This window comes from Antechinus flavipes, chromosome 3, assembly GCF_016432865.1.
Source record: "Antechinus flavipes isolate AdamAnt ecotype Samford, QLD, Australia chromosome 3, AdamAnt_v2, whole genome shotgun sequence".
Lineage (NCBI taxonomy): Eukaryota > Metazoa > Chordata > Mammalia > Dasyuromorphia > Dasyuridae > Antechinus > Antechinus flavipes.
The window spans coordinates 78,956,042-78,970,202 of NC_067400.1; the positions used below are offsets into that span (position 1 = coordinate 78,956,042).

The 14,161-nt window shown below is 40.8% G+C and overlaps 1 protein-coding gene across 3 annotated transcripts in view; it reads right to left on the reverse strand.

Moving 5' to 3' along the window:
* NRP2 (neuropilin 2) overlaps nt 1-14,161 on the reverse strand; it is a 146,769-nt gene that overhangs the window by 94,789 nt on the left and 37,819 nt on the right. For all 3 annotated transcript variants that reach the window (XM_051983716.1, XM_051983718.1, XM_051983717.1), the window contains exons 4-7: nt 7,589-7,819; nt 6,395-6,550; nt 3,707-3,876; nt 1,744-1,899 (exon numbers count right to left, since the gene is read on the reverse strand). In XM_051983716.1, the coding sequence (XP_051839676.1) occupies nt 1,744-1,899; nt 3,707-3,876; nt 6,395-6,550; nt 7,589-7,819 (713 nt within the window). The remainder of the gene's footprint in view (nt 1-1,743; nt 1,900-3,706; nt 3,877-6,394; nt 6,551-7,588; nt 7,820-14,161) is intronic.

Here is a 14,161-nt window from a genome sequence, read left to right on the forward strand (position 1 = left end):
CCAGCTGCTTCACCTTCTAAGTCTGGGTGTTTGGGAGATAGAAATCACAATGCAGCAATCTTTTATAAGAATGTCATTGAACTTCCTCTTTTAGTATGGCTTAGACACTGCCCATTTCAATATTTTGTAAGTAGCACAGAAAAAGGATTTCATAGGGTTATCATGGAGTTATCAAAGATGAGGGTCAGAAGGCACCTAGGAGCCCATTTAGTCTAACCTTCTTATTTTACTTATTTATTTGTTTGTTTGTTTGTTTATTTATTTTTCTGGGGGCAATCAGGGTTATGTGACTTGCCCAGGGTCACACAGCTGGGAAGTATTAAATGTCTGAGGTCAGATTTGAACTCAGATCCTCCTGACTTAAGGGCCAGCATTCTATCTACTGCACCATTCAGCTGCCCCCAAACCTTCTTATTTTAAAGATGAAGAGACCAAGACCAAGTTAGTAAACTGATTTTCTAAGGATTGTGCAGAATGTGCCTTCAGAAATGTTGAGGTATCCTAGTGTCATATGTCAAGAAGAGAACTGGAGGTTGCAGAACTTAGATTCGGTCCTACCTTAGAGCTTTCTATCTGTGTGGTTCTGTCTCAGATAAATTACTTTATCTCTCCAGAACTCAGTTTCTTCATTTGTAAAATAAGAGGATTTGACTAGGTAGTTCTACAACTATGATCCTACTTGATGAGGAAGAAAGAAAAAGACTTTTTGCTTCTTCTCCTCCCTCCTTAAGCTTCCTCCCCTCCCCTCTGGGCTAAATAAAGTTATAAAGAAAAATAAATAGCTTCTTTTCCCCCATGATGATTCAGAGAGCCAGACCCCTCACTCCAACCCCCATCCCTCACCCCCCACCATGATGATCTACAATTGAACTTGCTTCATGGTACCACAATCCTTGGGTCTGCCCTCTGCCCTTTGCAGCCCTATCCCCTGGGCAAAAAAAGCCCGCTTTGTTTTCAGCCAAGGATGCCTCCTGCCAAGCGTACTGTACAACACCATATCTACAGCGCCATATGAGGGGCAGCTCGCAGACAGTGCGCCATGTGTCCTGAGGAAGCCGAGTGTCAGACATCCATATGCACAACAGAAAACTAAAAATCCCCACACAGGCCACACCTCCGGGAGCTGCAGCTGGAGTGGGCACAAGCAGCGAGGGTTCAATGCATCACTGCCAAGTGTGATTGCTATCACAGATTCCAACTCTCTGACACACCGAATTTCTCCTCGTTATTTATTGTCTTCTTTATTCTCCGGGACATTGTGATCCCCTCTTAGGATTTGTGCCCTTTCATTTCCAGGCCTCAGTAACTCCTGAACTGCAGCTACATGTGGCTTTGTGATTGTTAACCCAGCATGTGGACGGGGGCTCCGGCCATAAATGCTCAATGAATCTTGTATGGCAAAACATGGGCTGTGAAAGCATTTTCTCCTTCATTTGCAGTCAGAGAACATACTGCAGGCTCTCTCTGCCTTGTGAGATGCAACACCAGCCAGGTTGTCTGAGAAACTGTTTTCCAATCACTTTAGCATAAGAAAGAGGATTTTCAGGGCTGGTCCATCCTTCCCAACTCCCTCCGCCCCTCTCTTCTCCCTATCCACCAATCAATTATTTGAATTTCACCACACAAAGCCTCTTCCAGTAGGCGAAGTTTATCCTAGGTTCTCTCTCAGCCCCTCCTTGCCGCCCCCACTCTTTTTCTCCTTTCTGTTCAAGTGTGCATTTGAGTTGGGGAAAATAGATTTACCTTATGGTTTTTGCCATGCCGGTACATCATCCAGTCTTCACCATTAGTGCTGACTTCCAGCTTGTAGGATTTGACATAGTAGCCATTCTGTGTTTCCCGAGAGATGGCTCCCTGGGTTGCAATGGCTGTAAGTATAGTCAGAAAACGCAGGTCCACCTGTGGGGCATTAAAGATGAATGAGGAGAGGGATATTCTGCTACAGTCATAACAGGAGGTAATCTTGCCTTTCTTTCTACTTCCTTGGCTGAAATACTGGTAATGCATCCCAGCGCCTATGGCCCACTGTGGTTACTGCCAGTCTTGAATCTGATTTCATAACCAAACATAACTATTTGGCATTAAATTGACCACATGGATGAGATAAATTTTTGTGATTTTTTTTTTTTTTTGGTGACCTTCCTTTGGTTGGAGGAAACAGCGTAGAATGAGATGCTTTTGAATACAAAACAGCCCAATAGCACAGGATTGCTCCAATATTATTAACATTATTGGGTTATTAACCAAACTGTGGGAGACCATAGCTAATGAACACCATCTTAATACAGCTGTGGATAAATCCAATCCAAGTGAATAAATCATCATGTCCAATATCCCCTGCCTTTCTTCCCTCCCCAATATTGTTCCTTCCTCCATTAATTTTGTGGGTCACTAAAGGGTCAAATTTTATGCAGAAAGTGCCAACCTAAAGAATAAAGATTCTGTTCCATTTTGCATTTATTGGAAGAAGTGTGCCCAACCCTTTAAAGTATCTACTTGTCCAGGATGCCAAATCCATTTAGGAAATTGCTAAATGTAATCCCCTTACTCCTCCTGTTTTTTCTTGAGTGAGCAAAATTTAATAAGTGCGAGCCATTTCAATGGAATTCAACTCAGCAAGTGTTTTCTGTGTATCTAGGTGCTATGTGCTATTTATTATCTGTTTAGCAATTCTAAGGCCTAGAGATTACCAAAAAATATATCAGGGAAGTTCTCAAGGAACCCAGACACTCAAGGATATATATGAATTATTTAGGAAACAATGAGATTGCAGATGTAGAAAGTTCCAAAATGAGCAGGACTAAAAGTGAATGCTGTGGAAATTCAGAGAATGGAAAGAACAATTATCTGGGGGTGATGAAGAGAGCCTTCATGAAGGAGGTGAGACCTGAGCTGGACTCTGGAGGGTGAGTATGAACTGGACAAGCAGTGAAGAAGAGGGAAGGCATTCAATGTTTTCAGAAGAATAGCCTCATAGATAGAATCGTGCTGGTTGGAACACCAGCTGTCGGAACCATTGTAGACTTCCAGTATTTATAAGTAGTCTTTCTCTTTCCACTTTCTCTGGCCACTCTGGGCTCTGCAAAGTCCGTCGAGAGCTAAGGGTCATGAGGTCACATCAGAGCTTGCGCTGACATGTCAATGGGAAATCAAGGCTGTTGTGGACCATAAAAGCATGACTTGCCTCTGCTTGGAACTCACAGCATTACTGACCTCTCTCCAAGGGGCCACATTTGGGTCATCTCTTTGTTAGAAGGCCTGGCTACACAGCATGAGCTGCAAGCCTTGTTCAAAGAGAAAGAAAATTACAATCTTGAGAGCTGCAGTGAAGAGCCTGACCAACTCTGGCTTCATCCCAGTAGTGGGGTTTTCTCCAATTGTGTCGGTGTACCAGTGACCAGGCAAAAGGCCTTCATGGTGAGGTTCCCACCAAAGCATCCACCACCATGCTGGGCTACCATCTAGATAAGGGAATGTCCATTCTCAGGACACTGTCCTTGTTGTAAGTCTCTCTGTGCAATGGAGGAGAGAACTCTGGATCAACTTACAGAAATTTTTTTGGATATCATCATACAGCCCAATGTAAGATCTCTGCCATTATTGTGGCCTGGAAAAACAATTTTATCTTTATACAATTCAGTGTTTCCTTCCTCTATTGCATCACTTGGGATTTAGATTCAATCTGTGTGAACGCTAGGTTAATTACCTGGAGATATTCCTTGTTGGAGTCCACATTGGGGGTCCAGCCATTGTTGTCACCATGCAGCCGACCCTGCTGGGGAGTCCACCTCCCATCAGAGTAGGTAGAAGAGGCACTAATCTGTTCATTGGAGATCCTGCCAGATTCCATCCCCAGAGGAACATTGCACTGGAAGTCTAGGACACATAGATATATTGAGAAAGTCAAAAAGCAAAACTATGGCTCTCATTTTCAAACCAAAGAAACTCACAAAGTCCTCTTCAAATCCCAGAAAAAGGTCTTGAGAACAAAACTCTTCCCTACATCCAAAAAACAATATAGAGGTTGATAACTGTCCCTCCCCCACCCCCACTGGTCATAAAAGTAAAAAAAGTAAATTGGTCATAAAAGAATCCAAGCTATGAATAAATAAGAACTGTAACACAAGTTGAAAATACATTTTATAGCATAAGGTTGACTCTACTTCAAGCTACTGATGCCCACTGTTGCCAGAAGATACACTATTACAACAGTATAGGTGAATGTGAAAAGAGTAGAGGCAATTTGAGTGGGCTGATGTATCTTGCAAATACAATTTTATTAACATACACATGGCAAGTTTTCTTCTTCCATTTCCTTCCCTCCTTTCTTCTTTTTTTCTTTCCTTCCTTCCTGCCTTCCTTCTTCCCTTTTTTCTTTAGTTCCCTTTCTTCCTTCCCTCCCTCCTTTCTCCCACCAGCCTGTGCCTTTTTCTTAATCTCTTTGTTTCTGATAAAAAAGACAGTATACACAAGTTTGAGTTTATTCTCAATATGCACACATGTTACTTAGTATTGGTTTGATTTTTTAAAATTGTTGTTTTGGTTTGGTTTGATTTTTTTGCACCAGATGTCCATAAAAAAGAACTAAAAGTTACTTACTCTGGTCCTGTTTCTATGATGGAAAAATTGCTTCCCTTTCTCTAAAGATGATTCCAATGATGATTTCTGCTAGTGTATAGAGGGCTATGGTTCTAGGAAACCAGTCTTTTCCCTATGTGTTAAAAACCACATTCTTTAGCTGCCATTTATCTTTAAAGCTTGTTGCTGTTTATAGCCTATGATGGCCCTAGTCAAGAGAACCTGTGGTTGGAAAACACCATCCTGATTTCTGATTGTGGCAGGCTAACTTATGCAGTCTCTTGGTATGATAAGGGAATAGTCCTTGATCATTCTAGGAAACCTTAATTTGTGCATTTTGCATGTCTTTAAAACATTAGTTACGTCTTTTGTCTTGAAAGCTCAGTTCTAGAAATTTTTCTATGTCAATCAGTAAATAAACATTTTTAATTGTTTATTAGATGTTAGGCAATGTAAAGTTAAGCTCTCAAGGAGCTCATGGTCTAATGAGAAAAACAACATATAGTTAACTATGTAGAAAATGCTATCTGGAAGATAAATTGAAAATAATCCACAGAGGGAAGATGATACAATAAAAAGGAATGAGGAAAGGCTTGTTGTATAAGGTGGGATTTAGTTGAGCCTTGAAGGAAGCTAGGTGTGTACACAATAAGACATAAAAAAGATAATAAATAATTTTCTCTAGAGTCAACTCAGTATTTTAGACTAACGACCATTAAGACTTCCAATGAACCTCTAATTAGGGACTCCCTATTTACAGCCAAAAAGGATCTTTAGTAACACAAAGCCAAAAGTTTATCACATACACAATTGTTCCCAATCTGGAGTATACATAGCCTTGAGAGTATAAGAAGCTTGCCAAGGTGGTGTAAAATATTTAGTCAATATTATGATATCAAAATATTTCAAAAGACTTTAATTAATGATTCATCTCTGAGAATCAAGATGCTCAGTCTTGTTCACAAGCTATCTATTTCTTATGTGCATAAAGGATAGATACTAGACCTGTAATTTCATTGATAGAGGGCACTCTGAGATGATGAAATTCATTCTATCTATATAGGTCAGCACCTTTTCTGCAACTTATAGTCTTAAAGAGTCACCTATGTGAAGTGCCTATGATTTTGGCCCAAAATAGATGAGCATGTAAAGTGGAAAATGTTTAACAAAAGAACTAAAAATACAATAAAACATAATGTTAATTTAAGGTAGTCTAAGTCAATTTGTAGCCTGCAGAAATGTTTCTATTTGAGTTTGACACCATTAGTTTACACCACTAGTTAAGTCACAAAGAAAAAAATCAGGGGTGAGAAAAATTTACATGATAACTTTATTATATATTTAAAAGAAATAGGATCCATTAGAGTTGCATGTTCATGTGCAATCATCTGTTTGATTATACTAAGCTATGGAAATGCTTGTTTCATTCTATAAATTAAAAACAAAGTAAATTAAAATTATAAAAAATGTCACACAGACAATATGGATCAGAGAATATAGGTCTTCTTGTTTCCATGACTGTGTCTCCACACCAACATTCTAGACTTTATTTCTTAAGAGAGCACAGGAAAGCCAAGAGATGTAGGGAATCCTTGTTCTAGATGCTTTTTTCTCTCAAGAGAAAACTGAGCCAGAACTCACCACTTCCTTAACCCCATGGTTATCTCATGTCCCTGTCACTCTGCCCCAGCAGATTTATATTTGATTTATATGTGTTCCAGATGTATGTGCTCAAATTTGCATGCTGCAAAGTGGAAAGTTTTTGTAAAGAGTAAATGAGTATTACATCTATGGAATACCAAGACTTCTTACTCACTTTCAGGAGTTTCTTGAGGGATTAAGTAGTAGTGTGCAGAGAAACCATCCTTGGCTACTGCCATGTCAGTGTGGAAGGTGAGAGAGAGGATACCAGTTGAAGATCGGAGCTTTGAAGGAGTCTTAGTTCCACAGTACTTGCCAATCAGGGGACCCACTGGGAGAGGGAGACAGAGAGGTCAGTGGAAAGAAAATGGTAAACTTCCTTCAGATTGAATAATATTGTCCTCCCCAACTCATTTTAGTTAACTCAAGATGCAGTCAAGATGCTTACTAGAATAAAGTATAAACTGAAAGGCAAAATATAAGAATGATCTTTCTGGCTCAGCAATTATATTCTATACATTTAGCCCCAACTTATATGGATCTTTTTTAAAAAAAAATTCTGTTCCTATTCATTGTTGGTTAAGTAATACCTCTAAGCAAAAAGTCTAGAGCTACATCTTTCTGTTCAGTGCAGTTTCTAATTAGAGAAGAGACAACTTCTGCAGAAACCCTGGACCCATGGCTTTGGAAAGACCCTCTTGAAGTCAGGGTCTTAAATTAGAAGCAACCTAGTTACATTCTATTTTATTTTAATTTTTATTTCTATTTATTTATTTATTTTTAAATAGTATTTTTTTTTCTCTCCAATTACATGTTAAAATAAGGTTTTGAAAAGGGAAAGGGGAAAGAGGGAGGGAGAAAAAAATTTGGAATTCAAAATCTTATAAAAGTGAATGTTGAAAACTATTTTTACATGTAATTAGAAAAATTTAAATAATACTAAGTTGAAAAAATAAAATAAGCTTTTGAATCTTTAATTTTATAGATGAAGTAACTGAGGCCTAATGAGCTTAAGTGGTGTGCCCAAGGTCACAAAGATGATAAATCTAAGAAGAGGGATTTGAACTCAAGTCCTCTGACTCCTGAGAAAATACTCTTTCTTAGTTTGGGCCACAGTTGTCTCCACATAAATTTTTAACTGAGCCTAAAAATATAGTATCCTATCTAATTCTCAAAGAATCCCGGGGCAGAAGACTGGACAGTTTCTACCTTGTCTCTTGTTCTGTCTTTAGTGAGAACAATGGGTTGGTCACTCCTTAACTTAGCACTACAGATTTCTTTACAACTTTTACAACTTTGGTTTCTTTATTTTGCTGTTGTGGAGGTGACTTGCAGATGAGAAAAATATCTGTGACCCATCATTACTCACCATGAGGAATGCCATCCCAGATGTCGAGCCAATCATATTTGCAGTCACCTTCTCCCACTTGTAATGGATCATGCTCCAGGTCAAAAGTCAAAAACTGAAGAATGATCTCCATTTTGGGTTTGGCTATAATAGTGAAGGTACAGTCCAGATTGTGTGGGTACTTATCGGGGAACCCAGGGGATTCAATGGTGCCATTCAAACTGGTGAAGTTTCTTGAACAATCTTCAGAACCTGGAAGTTAGAGAGAATTGCAACATTTAAAAAAATGGTCTCTCTTTGCTGTGTTTGAGAGTCCAAATGTTTGGGTCAAAGTCTCAATGTTTCCTACTAGATAGATCCTTAAAAGACATCCTCCTAGCACCCACCATTAAAGTCCCCCAAACAGCTTCTCAAACACAGAGCAAGGGGAGAAACAGCTGGCTCGATCCACATCTCAGGGAAACAAGAAGTGAAACATTTGCGGGGAGAGAGAGAAGTATATGTGTATGTGCATTTGTGTGTGTATGTGTGTATGTGTGTGAATTCTGTTGAAAAGAAGAACAGAGTCTCCTTTCTCATTTCACTCAGCTGCCTGCTCCAGAAATGTAAGTTATTTCAATCCTTAAGGAAGGCTTTCTGATTGCCAGCAGGGAAAACAATGTTACCACTTATTTATTGCTGACCTCAACACTGGCCTCCATTGTACCAGGGCCAGCTAAGTGCCCCCCTCTCCCCACTGAGATCCAAGGTGCCTCAGGGGAGGGGCAAAGGGGAGCTTGGGTCCCCATTCATGTCATGACCATATTAAAACTAGTTGCTCTGTAGTGATCAGACAATTAACAATCAGAGTTTTTAGCCGCTGAATCACAGCAGGGTATAGGGGATGCTAAAAGCTGTTCTGCCACTGAGTCTGGAAAAAGACATCATTTGGAAAGCTTCTGAATTCTGTATGGCAGAGAAGACTGGAAAGCTCACGTGCTGGGGCCTTCGTAGAAAGGATGGAGACCCCCTTATTATATGCAGCACACAGTCCTGTAGCGTGTGGGTTTGGATGCCAACAGCTCCCCTATCCCTTAATGCCTCTAGGTGGAGTCATCCTGTACACCAGGAAAGATGCAAGCATCCTCAGGACTAGGTCGGCTGCGGCAGTCAGAGCCAGTAATTCTCCCAATCTGACCACGTGGCACCTCTGTGGCTACAACTCCATCACCCCTACCAGCGTCACAGGCACACGGGCAAACGGACCAGAGCCAACACGTGTTATCCATCCACACACGAAATGCAAATTCTGGGCAATTAGAATTGATTGCATTTAGCTCAGATAAAAAGGTAAGCTGGATTTATGAAGAGAATCATACACGCTCTAAGCATGGAGGAAAAACACAGAAATATTCAATAAACCAGGTGTTTACTGGCAAAGAAGTGTCCTCTGGGGAGTGCACAGAAATATAACTATGTGATGTCAATAACCTGATCTTAGCCAGCGGCGATGTCTTTATCCGAGGCTCCCTAGCAGGCTGGTTCACTAGTATCTTTATTGATGATGGTTCTCTGGAAAGCAGTGAATGTCTGACTTTTAAAAGGTACCATGCAAATGTATATTGGAGAGAAAGAAATCTTCGTTTCTTTAGAATCAAGAAGGAAATGTGGTCTCTCTCACCTTCTCTGTCTGTCAGTCTGTCTGTTTGTCTCTCTCCCTCTGTTCATCTTTGTCTCTGTCTCATAGTTTCTCTCTGTCTCTCCCACTGTCCATCCTTGTCTCTGTCTCTCTCTCTGTCTCTATTTTCCCTGTGTCTTTGTTTCTTTGTCTCTCCCTCTCCCTAAATTTGTCTCTCTCTGTCTCTGTCTGTCTCTCTCTGTGTCTCTGTGTCTGTATCTCTGTCTCTGTGTCTGTCTCTCTCTCTGTGTCTCTGTCTCTCTCTTTTTCTCCCTGTCCCTTTCTATCTCTGTCTCTGTGTCTCTGTTTCTTTCTCTCTCTCTGTGTCTCTGTGTCTGAATCTGTCTCTGTCTCTGTCCCTCCTTTCTTTGTCTCATCCACCCCACCCCCCACATCCTCATCTTCTCCCCTGTCCACTGAAACAGATTGACAGCATGGGGACATTGGACCCACACAGACTTCGGAAAGAACCTTTTCTTAATTCTTTGGAGGTCTCCCTCTAAGCACGATAGCTCAGAGATTCTGCACTCACTCCATCATTCAGGGACATTCACACCAACTGGCCAAGCCCTGGGGAAGCTGGAGCAGTGTGACCATCCTCTGCTCTGTCTTTGTTTCCTGTCATCCTGGGCATCCATTGGCTGCCTGCTTCTCCCAGTGTGATGAGATCCAGGGTGGCCCAACAGAGCACAGCCAGCTGGCAGATCTTCAAGGGGTCCGAGAGGAATTTTGAAAAGGTTAGGGTTTAGCTGCTGCTGAGCTGCCTCCCCTTGTAGCCCCGGCTGGCAGGGCCACATGCGTGGCAGGGAGAAAATTAAATCTCCATTCTCAACTTGCAGCAGGTCAGCTTTGAAAGCCAGGGGAGGAGTATTGACTTTCTCTCCTAGAGCCTACCCTTACTGTAATTCTCTTTAAAGAGGACTGGAATTTCCCTTGGGAGCAGGGAATTAAAGAGAAATCCCTGGTCCCGTTCACCTATTGGGAAACAGATGCTTCACACAAGAGGGAAATTTCACTTGAAATTACTAACAGTTTCAAAGAAGGTTCCTGAAAACACCCCCTCCTTCCTGTTCCTCCCCACCACCACCACAAACACAATCTCTTCCAAACCACAGGCCCCCATCTCCTGCCCATGCTTGCTCCTTTTGTTTCAAAACAAAAGACTAAAGGAAAGATTCTAAAATACATTTGATTCCCAGAAAATGGTGCCCAATTAGACATGTTTAGGTACTCAAAGGAAAGGCGTGTCTCTGCCCCAGGACTATTACCAACATGGGCTTGCCCCTGGCTCAGAAGGGATTCTTGTCCAGGTAGATACCAGGATACTCAACAATAACAGCCAACAATAACCACAACCACCAGACCTTTTTCTTTAAAAAAAAAAAGTGGGTACTTAATTCTTGATGGCATCTTGAAACCTGCCTATTGCGCTGGGCTTGGCCAGAATAGCAGAAAGAAAGGCATACTGAACATTCAATACAAATCAGAGGAATAGAGATTGGACCCGTGATTTCATTGCCATGGGGAAATCCCAGATGTGGTAGAATACTACTACTTTTATAGGTCAGCACTTTCTCTGCAGTCTCTAGAGTTGCCTAGAATACTTGAAAAAGGTCACCCAGTCAATGTCAGAACTTGAAACTGTGTTTTCTTAGCTCTGAAAGGAACTCTCTATTCACAATTCCATGTGGCTTCTCTTAAGTCAGAGCTACCAGGAAAAAATGTAAGCATTTTCAGGACTAAAGTTAAGGTCTTCCTCAGCTCTTACGTCAAAGCCATCAGACGCAGTAAAAAAAAAAATACTCAATCCATTCAGGTGGACCAGACACCCTTCTTTACACTGCATGCAAAGATCTGTTAGAGAAACTAAGTGGTTTCTACAGCAGGGAGCTATTTCTTTCTGAACAGCTTTAGCCCAGCACGATCTCCTAGCTGCTGTATAATTGGAACAGCAGTCCCCAAAGCAGAAAAACCTGAACAAGGGTTTCCAAAAGTATCTGTAACTTTTTCTAAAAAAAAAAGTCTTCCAACTAAAAACCAAACTAAAGGAGATATATTGAAAGCAGATCTTAACCAGCCCACTACAGCTAATTAGTCCCTGAACTCAGAAGAGCCAGGATTCCCCTAGTTGCATATCACAGCTGAGATGCAGAGCTCAGCCATCACCAGGTCCCAAGAAAGGCATCCTGACCTTGAGCTCAAGTTCAAGAGTCAGCAGGAGAGGAATGAACCTTTAACTCTTTCAGTTTCCAACAGTGATTTTTTAAAAAAAATGATACTTGAAATTTCTAATGCTGTTTCTATCCATGATGGGGTATAGTATTTTAAAATTTGCAAGATTTTTCTCGGGCTAGTCTTCTTTTATGTAGATAATCAGTTTAATATGTTATGGAAATGCTTGTTTTATTTCATAAATTTAAAATAAAAATTTTTTTTTAAAAAGAGAGAATAAAAAAACTGATCAAATGATATAGGATCTTTTTATAGCCCACTTCAGTCGGAGCCAGACATGAAGTTCCCAGTCCCACCACAATGTTCTCTGTCTGCACTGAAGTTGGAGTTTATCTGTCTTGGTATATTTCTTTAGCAGTATTCTAATGGTATACTATACTGTCACTGGGCTCCAAAGCCCTCTGGTATGAGTATTTGTATAACTTTGTTTACAATTTCCCCTTCTTGCTCTCTTTGAAGAATACTAGCCAACAAACAGTGCTGTGTTTGTTTGGATTTCTTCAGTATATTCATGCATTTCTTTCATGTTCGGTTGATGACGTAAACCTTGTGTGTGTGTTTTTTTCCCCAGGACACCAACAGTGGAAATATGGGCACAAAGCCTGGCACCTCAACACATTTTCAACTCTTCTTCATTTTGTACCCAGCAAAGCCATGTGTCTACACTGTTAGATATGGTCTTCGGAGCTGTAACCCCAATGACCTTGATGAACCCACATTTGGCATTAGAAGATCCAATGAGTGACTTTATTGTCCCTTTCCTACTGCTGATTTTTGCCTGGCTGAAAGTGCAATCCTCAGGGCTGAATGCTGTATATACCTCAAGAGTTTCACTATGTAAAATCTCCCTATAGCTAGCATTTGTTAATTTAAATGCTAATATATATATTAATATATAATTATATATATGTAAAGTTATATATATAATGTTAATATATAATTTATATAGCACATTAAGGTTTTCTTTTTTTGGTGGATATATGTTATCTCCATTTGATCCTTACACTCACTATGTGAGTTAGACTCTATTACTATCCCATATTACAGATGGGAAAATTGAGGTACAAAAAGTTGACTTGACTTGCCCAGCATGACACTGCTACTAAGTATCTGAGGCAGGATTTGAATTCAGGTTTTTATAATTGTATCCTAGCAATCTAAAGATTTGCTGTTGCTTTGTTTGAAGCTTTGGTGGGTCCTTACACAATGACATTCAACCTGCAGGACTTTCTGTCTTATATCTGACTTCCTGACAATAGCCTTTCCTTCCTTCCTTTGACTAACTCTTCCACCAGAAAAGGGACACATGGTGCTCATTTATATTTAAAACTGATGTGAAGGCAAATTCATTTTGGTTTGGAGGATTTCTGAGATTAGAGCAACATCCTAAGTTTAAGAATGGCAAAACACACATACATAAACACACACACAGAGTCCTTAAACTTATATAGACTGATGACTACCTGATAAAGTAAGTAGAACTAGGATCCACACAATTAGAAAGAAAGGAAGCATTTGTTAAGCACCTACTATGTGTCAGTCGTTGGGGCAGCTAAGTGGTGCAGTAGATAGAGCACAAGCTCTTTAGTCTCTGTGAGTCTAAGTTTGCTATACAAAGTTTACCCATTTTTGATTGCTGGTGAGTACTGCTTCTGGGCTGGTGACTAGCTTATTTCTCTTGATCCCAGGTTGCTTTTTAAAATTAAGGAGGGCTCAGGATGATACTGATGATGTTATTTCCAAGAGGCTAGAGCCAGACTTGTCTTCAGCCATAAAGTGAGTTGGGTCCATTTTAATTCCCCTCAGTTAAGCTTGGAGCTCACTACCATAGCCCATTAACCTTCTCAGGAGCAAGTTTTCCTCCTTACGCATACCCTGTGAAAGCCTATGCTCCTGCTCACTCACATAGCTTCCCCCCTTTATTTTGTTGTAAATTTTTGCTCTCATGCAGACAAATCTGACAAATATTTAGACAGAGAAGACATAAAAAGTGCTTTCAGCAGCTACCACTTCCTTTCAAGAACTGTTTGGCAAAAAAGAAAATATATTTGAATAGTTCCCCTTGCATTGAACTCCAGAGGCGCCTGGCTTTCTCCCCTCTCTGACAAAGCCTCCCCTTTGCCTAGCACTCCACCAGTCACAAAACCCCCAGGCTGCAAAGGAGGTGAAATGCATCATTGCTGTTGTATGATGTTGGAAGCAGGGCGACTATGTGAGCAGAGAGGCTCTGGAGGGGCAAATCTCCCTCCCCCTTGACTAAAAAACACCATGGGTGCCACAGAGGAAAAAAAAGCTTTTGCTTAGGATGCTTTAGCACAGGAGCCGAACTAATTAATGAAGAGAACTTCTTATTCCAGGAAGGGAAAGGAAAATTTCCTTATGTCATCCATGGCATCAAGTACCAGCCCAGACTGTTGGGGTTTAAAAAGAAACCAGGACAGACGGAAGCGCTAAGTGCTAAGAAATGCAATCCTCCCTGTATCTCCTCCCTATCACCTTTCTGATTGGTTTTCATAGCAATCTTGATGTGTTTGGGGATGGGAAGAGAGATAGTGAGGGGGGGCTGCCATGGGCAGATGTTGATGCCCTCTTGGTATAGTCATATGGGAGGACTGATCAGCAAGGGTTCATAGGACCTCACACTGAGAGCTGGAAGGGGCTTATCTGGTCAGAGCCCTTTCATTTTTTCAGATAAGGAACTGGAG